Source organism: Podarcis cretensis (assembly GCF_951804945.1).
Source record: "Podarcis cretensis genome assembly, chromosome: 2".
Taxonomy (NCBI): Eukaryota; Metazoa; Chordata; class Lepidosauria; order Squamata; family Lacertidae; genus Podarcis; species Podarcis cretensis.
The window spans coordinates 70,062,010-70,075,610 of record NC_137171.1 but is presented as its reverse complement, the minus strand read 5'-3'; the positions used below and the strand labels follow the sequence as shown (position 1 = coordinate 70,075,610).

The 13,601-nt window shown below is 43.7% G+C and overlaps 1 protein-coding gene across 2 annotated transcripts in view; it reads left to right on the top strand.

The window, feature by feature from the left end:
- Nucleotides 1-12,317, top strand: part of GRK6 (G protein-coupled receptor kinase 6) — a 33,421-nt gene extending 21,104 nt beyond the window's left edge. Inside the window, exons 9-16 of one of the 2 annotated variants that reach the window (XM_079967044.1) lie at nt 369-559; nt 1,003-1,040; nt 1,167-1,256; nt 2,957-3,165; nt 4,716-4,853; nt 4,964-5,101; nt 5,326-5,460; nt 7,845-12,317. In XM_079967044.1, coding sequence (XP_079823170.1) covers nt 369-559; nt 1,003-1,040; nt 1,167-1,256; nt 2,957-3,165; nt 4,716-4,853; nt 4,964-5,101; nt 5,326-5,460; nt 7,845-7,895 — 990 coding nt within the window. In that variant the 3' untranslated portion in view covers nt 7,896-12,317. The other variant, XM_079967045.1, reaches the window with a different exon arrangement.
- Nucleotides 12,318-13,601: the final 1,284 nt, after the last annotated feature.

Sequence of the window (13,601 nt, the reverse complement as noted above, 5' to 3'; positions counted from 1 at the left end):
GTAGCCCAAAATATTTGACGGTTACTGAGTCGGGGAAGGCTGCTCCAATGGCTGAAAAGTGCCCTGGCAGCAGTTGTAGCTCTGCCATTCTTTGTTCTCTCCATCTGCAACTCACTATCATGTCGAGTCCCATCGCTATTAACCCTACTCCCTCCATACTTTTCAGCTCCTCCTCACCTCTTACCCAAAAAGCTTCATGCAAAGTTAACTCTTCCTGTACAGGATACAGAAATTATCCTGCATCTTGCTTTGAACATCTATTTTGTTGTGTATAGCTGGTGCAGAATTGTGCCAGGTGTGTGTAGGTGCTGCACTGTGCGAGGCTGTTCTGCTTTTCTAGTGGTTGACTTGGCTTGCTTGTGTTGTAGGTGAGTCTGGCCTATGCATATGAAACAAAAGACGCCTTGTGCTTGGTCCTGACTCTCATGAATGGAGGGGACCTGAAGTTCCACATTTACCACATGGGAGAAGCCGGTTTTGAGGAGCCACGGGCTGTTTTCTACGCTGCTGAAATCTGCTGTGGCTTGGAAGACCTCCACCATGAGAGGATAGTGTACAGGTGAGAACAGTCTTTTCTCCCAGGTGTAGCTGGGGTTCACACTGGGGTTTTATATTAACAAGGATTTGTGTAGTATCTTAAGCACTGCTACTATATTGTAAAAGCAGTTGTTCAGAATTTAGCAAGGAAACCTGAGGCAGGACTAGTTTCCAAGAACTCTCCAGCACAGGTTTTCATTCTCCTTCCAAGCTGAGAATCCAAAACATATCAGATTCTCATTAATGCCCAAGTGGAAGAAAGAAGGGGAAAAATTGGTACTGGGAAAGTGGCCCTGTCTCACAAATTTCCCATATGCGAAAGGTATGGCTATATAGTTCATATTTTCCTGTGATATTGGCATCACTAATTCTTGCTTATATGTTTTATGGTGCTTCTCCTCTGCTAGTCCTGGAGAAGCAACCCATTGAGGTTTATGTCTTACACAATCTATTTTCCTCCATCAGGGACCTGAAGCCAGAAAATATATTGTTGGATGACCATGGTGAGTAGATGTCTGTTCTAAACACTCTGGCTTCACTGCTATCTGCAGTTTTTATATCAGATTTTGTTCTGGGTTGAGGGAAATCTGCAAACTGCACACTTGCATGACTCACTTTCCTTTGATAAGGTCACATCCGCATTTCTGACCTGGGCCTCGCAGTTTATGTTCCGGAGGGACAGACGATAAAAGGTCGGGTGGGAACAGTTGGCTACATGGGTGAGTATGCAAGAAATGTCCTGTTGAATTGACTGGGTTCAACATGGAGACCATGAAACGCAGCAGCCAAGGACACTGGGTAAAAGCAATATCTTGTCAAAGTTTGCAGTTCAGAACAATGGTGGGTGCTATTGTAGTATGTTGGAAATCCAGTGAAACTTAAACCCTAAGTTTGACATTCTGGTAAGATATTAGTCTCCTAAGAAGTTAAATTATCAGTTAAATCTTTAAGTTTGACTCAGAAAGTGCATTTGTCTTCATTGCTATGTAATCCATTTCACTACTTCTATTTTGGCAATACCTTACTTGATCCTAAGCTTTCCTTCTCTTCAATTACATTTGGGCCCTAAGTTTTGTAGGAAATTAGATGGAGGTGAATTTACAGTGCTTATAAAACAAACAAGCTCCTATTGTTTCTGCAAAGCTGTAATTTTGTACTCTTTGGGACTAACATTTTCCTGGTGTCCAAAGAGCAGCAGTCTAGATAACAAAATTGTGCAAGAATTGGCACCCCTTTCAAGGTGTCAGAACAAGGATGCTTTAGATTGGGTAGAACTGGCAAAGCAAGCAGAGTTCAGTGTTGCTGTTGACTTGTGGTGCCATGTTCTGTTCAAATTATTTCCTGTTACTGCAAGCCAAAAACCTGGTGGTGGTTAAAGTACAGTATTGGTATGGTGCCAGTTAGCCTACGTTCACTTAATTAGTATATCTTGGTAGATGTTCTACAGACATTGACTCTTCCTTGCATTGTTTGGGGGGGGAAAGGATGGTATTTGAGACATTGTTGGGCAGTGTGGAAGGATGAAGGGAGGAATTAAACATCATGCTCTGTTGAACTTTCCATCTGCACAACCTTTTAAGTTTGCCAGATGGAACAACCTCCTCTGTTCTGGGGGTTCTCCCATCTCCTCCTCCCACCAAGTTTGAAGAGTGCCTGGGCAGGGATAAAACTAGGCTTTATTTCACCCAGGTCAAAGACCCAGTTTGGCACACCTACATGCATTTGCGCGCGTGCGTGAACACACACACACACACACACACACACACACACAAAACACAACACTGGAAGCCTCAGTGGCGCCTCTCTGGAGGCTTCACCTGGGGCAAAAACCTGGCTAGCCACCGCCGCCACGCCATAGCTACGACTCTTGATTCTTTTTTTTTGGGGGGGGAGCACTTTTACCCAGTGGAAGACCTTGCACAGGGCTTCTGCTTATGGGGAATCATTAGGTGAATCCTGCCAAAGACTAAAGTATATTACAAAGGTGTACATGATGAGATGGCTCCTCTTTGTGGCACATCACTGAACCCTAGCTTGGGTACTGTTAAGCATTCCCTTTCCTGCCTGCTGCTTCTTCTTAAAGCAGTTGCAAGTACTGTACTTTACACTGCCACTATATTAAACATTAGATTTGGAATTGCACTTGGCAACACAAGCATAAGTCTGACCAGTTCTATTGAGCTCATAGCTAGCTGCCTGAACGTTGGTCCACCTAGCTCAATATTATCTATGTTGACGGGCAGTGGCTCACTAGAGTTAGATTTTTCCAGCTGTACTTGGAGATACTAGGATCTGAATCTGGGACCTGTTGTTGCAAATTGTGTTCGCCTTCACTGAGCTACAAACTTTCCCTTAACACTCAGCACCATGCATTTGAAGAATATCCACAGGCCTGTTCAAATGGTTCTTACTTTTGCAGCTCCTGAAGTTGTGAAGAATGAGCGGTACACATTCAGCCCTGACTGGTGGGCCTTAGGATGCTTGCTATATGAGATGATTGAGGGCCAGTCTCCATTTCAGCAGCGCAGGAAGAAGATAAAGCGCGAAGAAGTAGAACGCCTGGTGAAGGATGTGCAGGAAGAGTACTCTGAGAAGTTCTCACCTGCTTCCCGTTCTCTCTGTTCTATGGTACATATATTGTCTCATCCTTAAGCTAGTTACCCTCCTTTTAGCATTTAAAAGGGGTGCCTGCTCACTTCTAAGTGGGCTCTGTGTACGTTGAGAAAGCTGTACCTGCTCACTGGAAACTAACTTCAGAGTAGTGCAGTACACCATAACTTTTGTTTTGCTACTAGATCTCATTTTGTGTGTATGACTTCTCCAGAGCCAGGTGCAGCCAGGAAATCAAGGCAGTGTACCTTTGTGAAATGAATGAAAATTGTAAAAAATACTTCTCTTCAGGGCAGTTGTAGCTTGGTAGCAGTTTAGTGTCAGACTCAGAAAACATCGTCTCATCTGTACTCACTAGTTCTTCATTCCTCTTCAACCTGGCTCCTGGAACATTTGTATTTGCAATAAGAGTAGGGTATGGTGCAGTATGGCCTAGCTGCAACTGTGACATGATCCTAGATCCCTTCCTAGATTTTACCTACCTGGCATCAAGCAGTTTAATATTTTAAGCTTTTCCTTGTCCTATCCTGCTAATTTATTCTCTCAGTTAGCTTATTGAAGCTTAAGCAACTGAAGGAAACCTCAATCATAACCAGTGCAGAGGGTTTCATTCAAGCAGGAGGTCTCTGAAGGTCTCATTAAATACACATCAATAGTTTCAAAAACCCCTTCTTGTTTTTGAGTAAATGTAAAGAGATTGGTAGAAGAACTAAGGGTGGGGTATGAAATCATGTGAGTGCTGTGTCCCAGTCATCAATCTTGTTGCATACATAACAGTCTCAGATGTTTGGAAGAATTAGCAAGCCTTATTTACTTCTTTCCTCCACACTATAACTCACTTTACATAGCTAAGAGTTTTTGCATCTTGCAAGAGGCTTGAATAAGCAATGGTTGGGAGGGAGGTTGCTTGCTCATTTAAGAAACTTTTATGTTCTTCAATATGCAGATTGATGTTTAAAATAATCCATGCTTCCTGTGATTATCCAGGATACCCTAGAATGCAGCTGTTGGACTAGACCCTTCCCCTCCAGCGGCCTTCTTTTGTCTATCAGTGTACAAGATACATTATTTCTGTATTGTAATTTCTGTGGATTGTTGTCTTAAAGCCATGGGATTTCTGACAGGCTAGTGGAAAACGGGGTATTAGTCTCAGAAATAAAGCAACAGGGATCCTTCTTGCTGTTTACTGCCTTTGAAAGGGCTGAGAAACCTGAGCATAATATTAAAACAAATCCTCCCAGATTATTTTGATGTCTTTTTACTTTAGAGTTGTCATATGTGGGGATTTAGAAGGCCATAGTGCAGTCAAGAGCTGATGTCCTATCAGCTTTTATTCAGTTATTCATAACCAGTAACTTAAGCTGTGTTTCGGGTTCAGTTGAAAAGAACCCCATTCTACCAATAACGGTTCAAGTTCTGCTCCAGAATATTGTTCAAAAGTAACATTTTAAGCAATTTTCAGCTTAGGTTTTGTTTCATCTTCCTGGAGGCTGGGTCTGTTGCCCTTTGTAGCTTAAGCCTTCTGGCAGTACAGAGGCTTTGGTGTGACACCCTGTGCTATGTTACAGCTCCTGTGTAAAGACCCACTGGAACGGCTGGGATGTCGAGGTGCTGGTGCTCAGGAAGTGAAAGAGCACCCTCTCTTTAAACACTTGAATTTCAAGCGGTTGGAAGCAGGGATGCTCGACCCACCATTCAAACCCGATGTGAGTTCAGAATGCACGTGTGTAGCAGAGTCTTCCTCGTACCATCTGTTGGTTGTGTTCAGGTGTAGGAGAATAGCCCTTTCATTGCTCTCCTTTTTCTGCATTCTTAGCCCCAGGCTATTTATTGCAAGGATGTATTGGACATTGAACAATTCTCTACAGTCAAGGGGGTAGAGCTGGAGCCCACCGACCATGACTTCTACCATAAGTTTGCAACAGGAAGCGTCCCTATTCCCTGGCAGAATGAGGTAGGTGCTCTTCTACTCTTCAGGAGAATTTCTGCTTCTGATGGGAAGACACGCTGAGTCATCTGCACTTGCTGGGGGTGGGTTGCAAAGCTGTTCCATAACTGACTGGCTGAGGTATTGTATAAGTAGCTAATTTGGGACAAGTGTCATGGAGACACCCTGTCAATGAGGACCTGAGCAGGGAAGACCAATAGTGAGCTCGTCATCTTTTTATTCTCCCCTAGATGATAGACACAGAGTGTTTCAAAGAGCTGAATGTTTTTGGTTCAGATGGAGCCATACCGCCTGATCTGGACTGGAAGGGACAGCAACCCATCCAGCCCAAAAAGGGTCTCCTCCAACGTCTCTTCAGCAGACAGGTAACTTGCCTGAAATGTGGGAAGCAGGTTTGTCTTGACATGGGGATCGGAAACCAGTTCTGGGATGCTCTCTGCCCTCTCTTTGCACTGCACAGGGCTGGCCCATCCATGGGGCAAAATGAAGGAATTTTCTCGGGAAGCATTGTCTGATGATGGGGCAGTAAATGAGTGCCTCCTGCTTGCTTCACCTGCCCTTCTTTCTCTGCCCCCACTTCCCAGGCTTTCCATGTTTTGCTGTTCCTTACATGGTGGCAGCATGCTCAGCATCTCCCTCCTCTCTGCTTTGCATTTAGGAAGGGTAGGGGAGTCCTTCCTCTGAGCAACCCAGGAGAGTGCCTGCACCACTGCCACTTTCCTGGGGTGGTCTTTTAACATTATTTAAAAGTTTAAGCACCGCAGTGGTACAGGCACTTTCCTATGCCACCTCTCTCAGTATGTCTTGCTCTGAGGAAGGGCCTCCTTGTTTTCCTGAGGCAGAGAGGAGGTGGAGGCATGCTGCTGCTGCTGCTGTATTACCACCAGCAAAACATTAAAAGAGAGAGAAGAGGAGAAGAGGTGGTGGAGGAGGAGGGGTGAAGGTGTGAGAGGAGAGGGTAGCAGCTTTCCTCAGGTGGTACCATGTCTTATGCCAGTCCTAGCACCACAGATCTTTCTGTACCTCTACACCTCAGACCCATTAGCAGGCCAGCTCCTGTAGTGGCACTCGAGCTCAGCTAGTTCGGTTTACTAACATAAGCTCCATAAACTATCCAGATGTAACTTCCCACTTCCAGGGCAACTTTCTTTCTGAATAACCAGAAGGACGTCTTGGGGTTTGGTACCCAAGAGTCCCTAGCTTTGTATGTGTGATACTTGACATGGATTTGTGGGTGGCTGGAAGCAAAGTCTAATAATTCTTGGCTTTAGACAGCCTTGCTGCTTTTGGCTCTGGACAAATAGTTGGAAAGCAATGTAGTCCCCCATGTACCCAAATGCCTCTTGTCATGGCCAGTCCGGCCTGGCTGTTTCCCATCCCAAAACTTCTAAGACAGCTGTGGGAGAGAAAGACTTGATAAAGTGTCATTTGTTCTTCTCAGAAACTAGTCCCTGAACCCCCTTATGTCTTCATGATTTAGAAATATAGCTTCTTGCACAGCACATGTGTTTGCGGTGCTTTTTGCTTAGAAAAAAGTGTTCACTCCCAGTGCTAGGAGCTTGACCTTATTGTGGTGTGGTGTGTGAATGAGAGCCCATTTGAATTGGCATCTTCCCTCCTTTCTGTGGGCTCATCATTTTTCAGTATCCCTCACCTTGGCAGTTCCTCTGGGTCTTGCTCTGGCTTCTGTGTTTGGTGGTAGTTATCCCTGTAGGCCGGGAGAGGCCTTAGGAGAGGGCATGGCTATTTCTGGCCGGGCTCTCACAGCATGTTTTCTCTTTCCAGAGGTGAGCAACCTCTTCTCTGCTGCTCTGCTCAGGAAAATGACTACCTGGTGCCCCAAACTCCCTTGGCGGACATGACAAGACAAGGAGATGAGGACTCTACCTCTTCAGTGCCTCCCTCTCCTTACCCCTCTCCCCCCTCTCCAAAATATGCTGTTTGTTCATTAATAGTTCTTCAAGCCACTAATCCTGCTTCCTGCAAAGCATCATGAATGTCTTGCCTTGTTCCCTTGCCATGGAAGCAGCTGGATTATTATTTAAACATCCCTTTTCTCCACCTCCCATGCCTTCTTTATGTGGCCTTGCTATTAAGAATTGAAGTTTTCTCTCTCTCCCTCACGTACCCAAGAATCCTGCACACTTTTTGAGAGCTTGCTGATGTTCTAGACATGTCCTGCTTTCTACAGTTAGGCCATGCTCCTATCTTATTGCAGTTGTTCCATTGAAGTAATGGTTCATCTTTCTGTGTTTATCTGTTTCCTGCTGTGGTTTTACTAGGCCTACGTAAGACCCCACTGTTGTCCTGGGCTCACTAACATAGAATAATTTCCGTTCCTGCTTCTGTGCTTGGCCATGGCCAAGTACAATTAGATTCCTCACAGCCCATAAATAGGCATGGAAAGGGTATGGAAAAGGCACAGTCTGGTTGTGAATAAGGGAGTGTGGTAGGAGGTCCAGCATGATATTCTCTCTCTCCCTCTCTAGTCCTGCAGGTTGGCTGCCAGAGAGCACTGACTGCAAGCAGCTCCACCAGCAGATTTGGTTTGGGTGCTGAGCCCCAAAGTTCTTTTCTAAGCGATGGTTTCTTTTTCTGTGGGGACTGGGAATAGAATCCTGTGGCATGTCTGCGTGTTGAATAATAACTGTACTCACTCTGTGCTTGCTGTGTGCTCTCCCTTTTCCCCTTGCTTTCCCCCACCCTTCCCCCCCTCCTCCTGCCGCCTCCTCCTTCCTTTATTCTCCAGGACTGTTGTGGGAACTGCAGTGAAAGTGAAGAGGAACCCACTCGCCTATAGGTCCCGCCAGCCTATTATTTCTATGAGCCTGGCCAAGCAGCGAGCTGACTCAACAAAAGAGATGGTACTGGCTTAGCACTGGCTTGACTTACAACCCAGCGCACATGCTAGCTGTATGAGTGTGGGAATCATGGTTTCAGGGTGGCAGCAGACTCCACCCTACAGAGGAAATGCTCCAGGACGGGGAAAAGAAGACACCTCTGCAAAGGTCTTCAGTGTACTGCCGAGGGATCATCCTGCCACACCTTTTCCATAGCGGAGAGATGATGGCAGGAACTAGTGAAACATTCCAGGGCTGGCCCTGATCCTGGTCTTTGGCCTCCCATCTGCTCACCTGCTGGAGTTTGTTTTATATATTTATATTGATATATCTATGAATGTATGTATATAGCATATGTACATTTTTAATTGTTGGGGATGGAGGTCCTTCTGTATCTCTCTCTCTTCCTTACCCCAGCGTCCTTGCTTCACCCTCGTGAACACTGTGCACCAGTAACTTCTAAGAAACAAGTAAGCAGCTCTGTTCCCCAAGCAATGGATCCTTTTAATGTTCCCTGTGGAATATCCACCAATCTGTTCTGCTGGTGGAAATGGGTAGTAGGAGAAGCTCAGGAATGGCAGCTGCAATGCAAGAGCAGCCTCCACTGGCATATCTAGTCTGCAGGGACACAATTGGGATAACCTGTGTGTGTCCAGACTTCCCCCAGATGCCTTGCTTTGTTCCCATAATGCACAATGAGAGTGATGGAGAGTTGCTAAGGCTTGTAGACATCTCAAGATAATACCTGCAGGTTTTTCTGAGATGACAGGCTGTGGGTTTTTGGTTGGTTTGTTTTTAACATGGCTTAATTGAAGTAAGGAAGTTTTCAAACACTAGAGTAGCATTACAGTTGACTCTCAACTTACACAGGGGTTTCATTCTGGGGATATTGCATAAAGCCAAAATAATGTATAATCAAAACAACCCTTTAAAAACAGTAAAAGGCATGTCCCAGCACTCTCCAACCACCTCTACATTCTATCTAAAGCCTGCACACACTCTCCCAAGGTTGCTATAGACTCTCCCTGCACCTCCAAACAATCTCCCAGGGTGGGTGCAATGGTTGGTAGGATTGCCAGTGTTTCCTCTCCACCACCTTCTGACATTTATCCCTGCTGCCCCCTTTTCTTTGGCCAAGCACATAAAGCTGTGATCACACAAGTTAAATGGAAGCTGGTGGCAGCATACTGGTTTCTAGCTTTAATTTCTTTCTTGAAACTCCAATAAGGCCAGTATGAGTTGACAAGGAAAGCTGGGGAGGGTTTGTCATTTACCTTGGGAACCTATAAAAGTTGAGTCTGTATTATTATTTATTTTATTTTCTGGACCACTGTGCCCTATTTCTCTCCCCCAAGAAATGATGTGATTCTGTTGTTTGTCCTAGTAATGTTTTCTAAAGAGTTCACCTGCCAACTGTGCCAATGTGGGAGCATGCATGGATTCGAGCCTAGAATCTTGAGCCCTCTGCACTTTTTTCAAAGGGTTAAACTTCATGAAAAGTGAGAGGTCTCTAATAAAACCTCCTGGTGTCTTCATTTTTAATGTAAAGCAGGTGCTAGTTCTCTGATTTTGGAACAGCAGCATTGAAAGTGTAGGGTTCACCTTTTTCCCTTGCACAATTTTCCTAATCACATCGTACCTCAAAGCTGCTTGTTAGCCTTAGAGTAGAAAAAAAGCAGCTTTGTCCAGGTAAAGCTTGGCTCTTTTGGTGAAGAGCTCAGAAAACATTAGGAGATTCAAGTATAGATGTTTTCTGTCTGGTGTAACTGGGCTGAAAGTCCTAGTCATCTTTCTCCATAGGAATCTCTTCCACAGTCTTCCATGGCTGGGAGCCCAAGGCACCCACAGAGCTGCATTTGTGCCTTCATGAAGCTCTGATAAGTAGACCTATTTATTGCCTGGACTAAAGATTTCCAATCTCAAATAATTCCCCTTATTCTATATCTAGTGTGCACTTCTTCAGTCTCCCAGCAGTTATTTCTAACCTGGAGATTGTGGGTGAGTGGTGTGTGTGTGTGTGTGTGTGTGTGTGTGTGTGTGTGATCTGCCTTGCTCCTGGGCAGTTAACCTCATCTGCCAGTTTATATTGGAACTATTTTGAACTTGTTTGCTAACTGTATGTCCTGATGATTCACTGCTGTGGTACAGAAGTGGATGCAGTGAACACATTGCCAGGTGCTGGGCAGTTTCATGCTGATGCTCCTGAATGTGGAGCATTAGTCAGCATGTCCCTGAATTAGAAAAGAGCAGCTTCTCTTCATTGTTTTCTGTGTGGCAAATAGATCTTTTGTTACTGCCTTCCATCCTTGTCTGCTCTACACACTCTCACGTGCCTCTTGCAGCCTGTCAGTTAACATCCAGCTAGCAATTCAGTGAGCCTTTCTCATTCCTTTCCTTAGAAACTCCAGTTGAACGTAATATTTTATTTACAGACTTCTTCATTGTGTCTTTCTCCTGTCTTCCCTATCTTTTGATTGTATTCTGCCTCTTTCAAATACTTTTGAAAAATATTTCTGATCATCTGAAAATTTGTCTGAGAATATCATTAGTCACTTCATCCCACATAATATCTTAGAGCTGATGTACATTTGTAGACGCAACCTGAAAGGCAGAGTTTAAAAATGGAAAGTGGACTGCAACTGTAAATAGAACATGGGCAGGTTTCAGTGCAATAAATATGGATGTCAGTCCCAGTTCCAGATGTTACTGCAGGGAGTCCATGTTTTTTAAACTCCTGTGCGCTGTTCACAATTGACAGGGAAACCTGTAGTTCTGTCATTTAAACTTGAGTCCTTTTTGTAATGTTTAAGCATGACATCCCTAAGACTTGTTATAGGTACATAATGCAAAAGACTAATAAAAAGGACAGTTTCCCTTAGGTGTAAGATTATATGATTTAATAAAATCTGCTACTTATTGCCAGTAGAAAATGTCATCTTAAATATAGAATATTCTCTCCTTAACAAAAAAACAAAAACCCCACCCTTTTAAAAAGAAGAAGTAAAAGTTCATGGTCCATCAGTGTTATAAATATATATTTAAGTGTAGTTATTGTTAAAACACAGTGGCAAATTTTGTGTTCTGGTTTTTGAATTGAAGTAGTGGAGAGAAAGAAATGTAAGTTTCAAGTATCTTTTCTTCATCAAATCTGGAAGAAGGAGTTAATTGTCTCCAGTTATCTGTATGGTGGTAGGTGCCTGTTAGGAAGTTACCTTGCATCAGGTCAGATTATGGTCCATCTAGACCAGTATTGTCTACTCTGATTGGCTAGTGACTTTCTTAGGTTCTCAGGCAGAGAAAGGTGTCCCTGAACTTCCCAGCACCTGCTACTCAGTTGTTTTTAATAAGACCTGCTAGATAATGGGCCTGGGACTTCCAGCATACCAATTAGAAACAGATCTTCCCTTGTTGGCAACTAATCTAATTAAGAATCACTCTCCCCCCCCCCCCCGTATTTTAAAAGCTTGCTTGATTAGCAGTGCAATTCTAATCATGTCTACTCAGAAGTAAGTCCTATTTCATGGAGCTTATTCCCAGGTAAGTAGGGTGAAGATTGCAGCCTAAATCAAGGCCTAGGGTAGAATTCAGGGTTGCACTATGGTGAATGTCTCATCAGTGCAAGTATTGTAGCTTGTGAGACAGAACAATTCCACCTCTTGTCCCACACACCAGTGCTGCTGTGGGGGTTCTCCCAACTCCCAAGCCAATTTTGAGGAGCATGGGAGGAAGGCAGAGGGGAAAGCCCTGTTATGCAAACCAGAACCCTCATGCAGGACTTATGCTTATGGGACTCATTAGGTGACTTTCATCCCTAGTTTTATGTGTAAGAACTGAGTGTTCCTCCTTTTATTCTGGCTTCAAATTCAAAACTATGGCTGTAGCAATATACTTCTAAGGTCAGGAGCATCTGGGCTCAGTTCTATGAGCACTTCAGAATTGTCCTTTGTGTCTGCCAAAACCCTGGTCTGACTTGTTGGCCTGGGTCTGTTCTCCATTCTCCCTGCCTCTTGAGGATAGGCTTCTGCCTTGACTCTTTCTTCCACCCCATCCCTGTTAAATTGTAAGTTTGTGCCTTTGCTTGTTTCTCTTCTGTCTTAACAGGTCTGTGCTACAGTCTGTTAGCAATTCTTCTCTAGCCTAATTCCTGTCTGATTTGTTTTTCCATAGCGGCAGTGAACTTATGTATGAAAGATATAAAATTGTGATATTATAAAATGTATATGCTGGAGATGCGCCCACTAAAAGAGTTGAAAATTGGACATGCTACTATGTACTGTCGTTGCCTAGGCAAGAGTGTTTCTGGAATTGTTTTTTTAGGGGGGTGTCTCTGTCTCCCCTTACCCTATGGAAATCCAGGAATAAAAGGACCTCCTTCAAAATTACTGCTGTGTGCCTCATTCATAACTGCAATAGCACTCAGAAACATGATTTGTGAATATGGCTCAAAATGTACTATTGCAACTTTCATCCCACAGTATTTGTGGTAGAAATGCATCACCTCCAGGGTCTTCTAGTGTACATGCCATCTTAACTGAGATGTAGCTGTATCAGGGGGTCTGATATCTTTCCTTCATCTGTAAGATATAACTTCACAGATATGTATGTGTGAAATGCACAAGAGTTCAACTGCCACATTTTATGCGACCTCACATATTTTAGAAGCTGTAGATTAAAGATAGCACTGAATGTGCTTGGCATTGCTGAAGCCTATAGAACACATTAGAACAGTTTTACACAGTGTTGTGATTCCAGTGCAAGTTGGCATCTGCACTACCCCCTGCCCCCCCCTCAAATATTTAGCCTTGTAGGACTTCATGAGCCCTGGGCCTCTTCAGTAAGCACACTATTGCATTTCCTATGAAAAATGGCAGGGTGGAAGTAGTTTTGCTAATGGCAGTGGACCAGGAAGAGAAGTCATAGTGCTTGTGGAGGAATAACTTATTGCTGGCCTTCCCTCATCTTTTAAACAACAGATGTGCTGGAGAAGAGCAGTGTATACTATTCAGAAAATTGTGGCGGGGAGGGGGGAAATGACAGGCTATTATTGAGGGGATAGCCTAGTAATTTATTTATTTTTAACCTTCCCCTCTTTTTAAGGCACTGAATGGAGTAAATTTGATAGAGTGTCAATTTATTGTGTATTAAAATTAGGGCTGGCTTAACTTTCCTTAAAACCCTAATGCCTTAAAATTCAATAAATAGTATGGATAGAAGAAAGCATCCCTGCTGTTCGTGAAGCACTTAACCCAGAGGCTTCTGAATGTCTCAGATTCACATAAAATACTTAAACAGTAAAAATATAAAAGGATATACTCTAGAATATGTAAATTAGAAAACCCAAATCAAGCTGGTTTAAAAAGAGTGTGCCATTTGTTTCTACGATTCAAAGGCCTTCCTAAGAAAGACGGTATCTCTGGAGATTTGAATAGTTAAAGAGACAAGAGGGATGCATATTTAAGATCAGGGATTCCTTCAATTACTATGGGACCCAGACCCTTTGATTTGGGACTTGAACCAGAAGACACAGACACCCAGGGCAAATATTACAAAATATATGCAGCCTTCTCTCTGCTGACAACAGCTATTGGGAACAGTCACAGTTTGCACTAGTGAAAACTTTTCAGATGCAGCCCTATGTAGAACACATTTCAGTAACCTAATCCAGA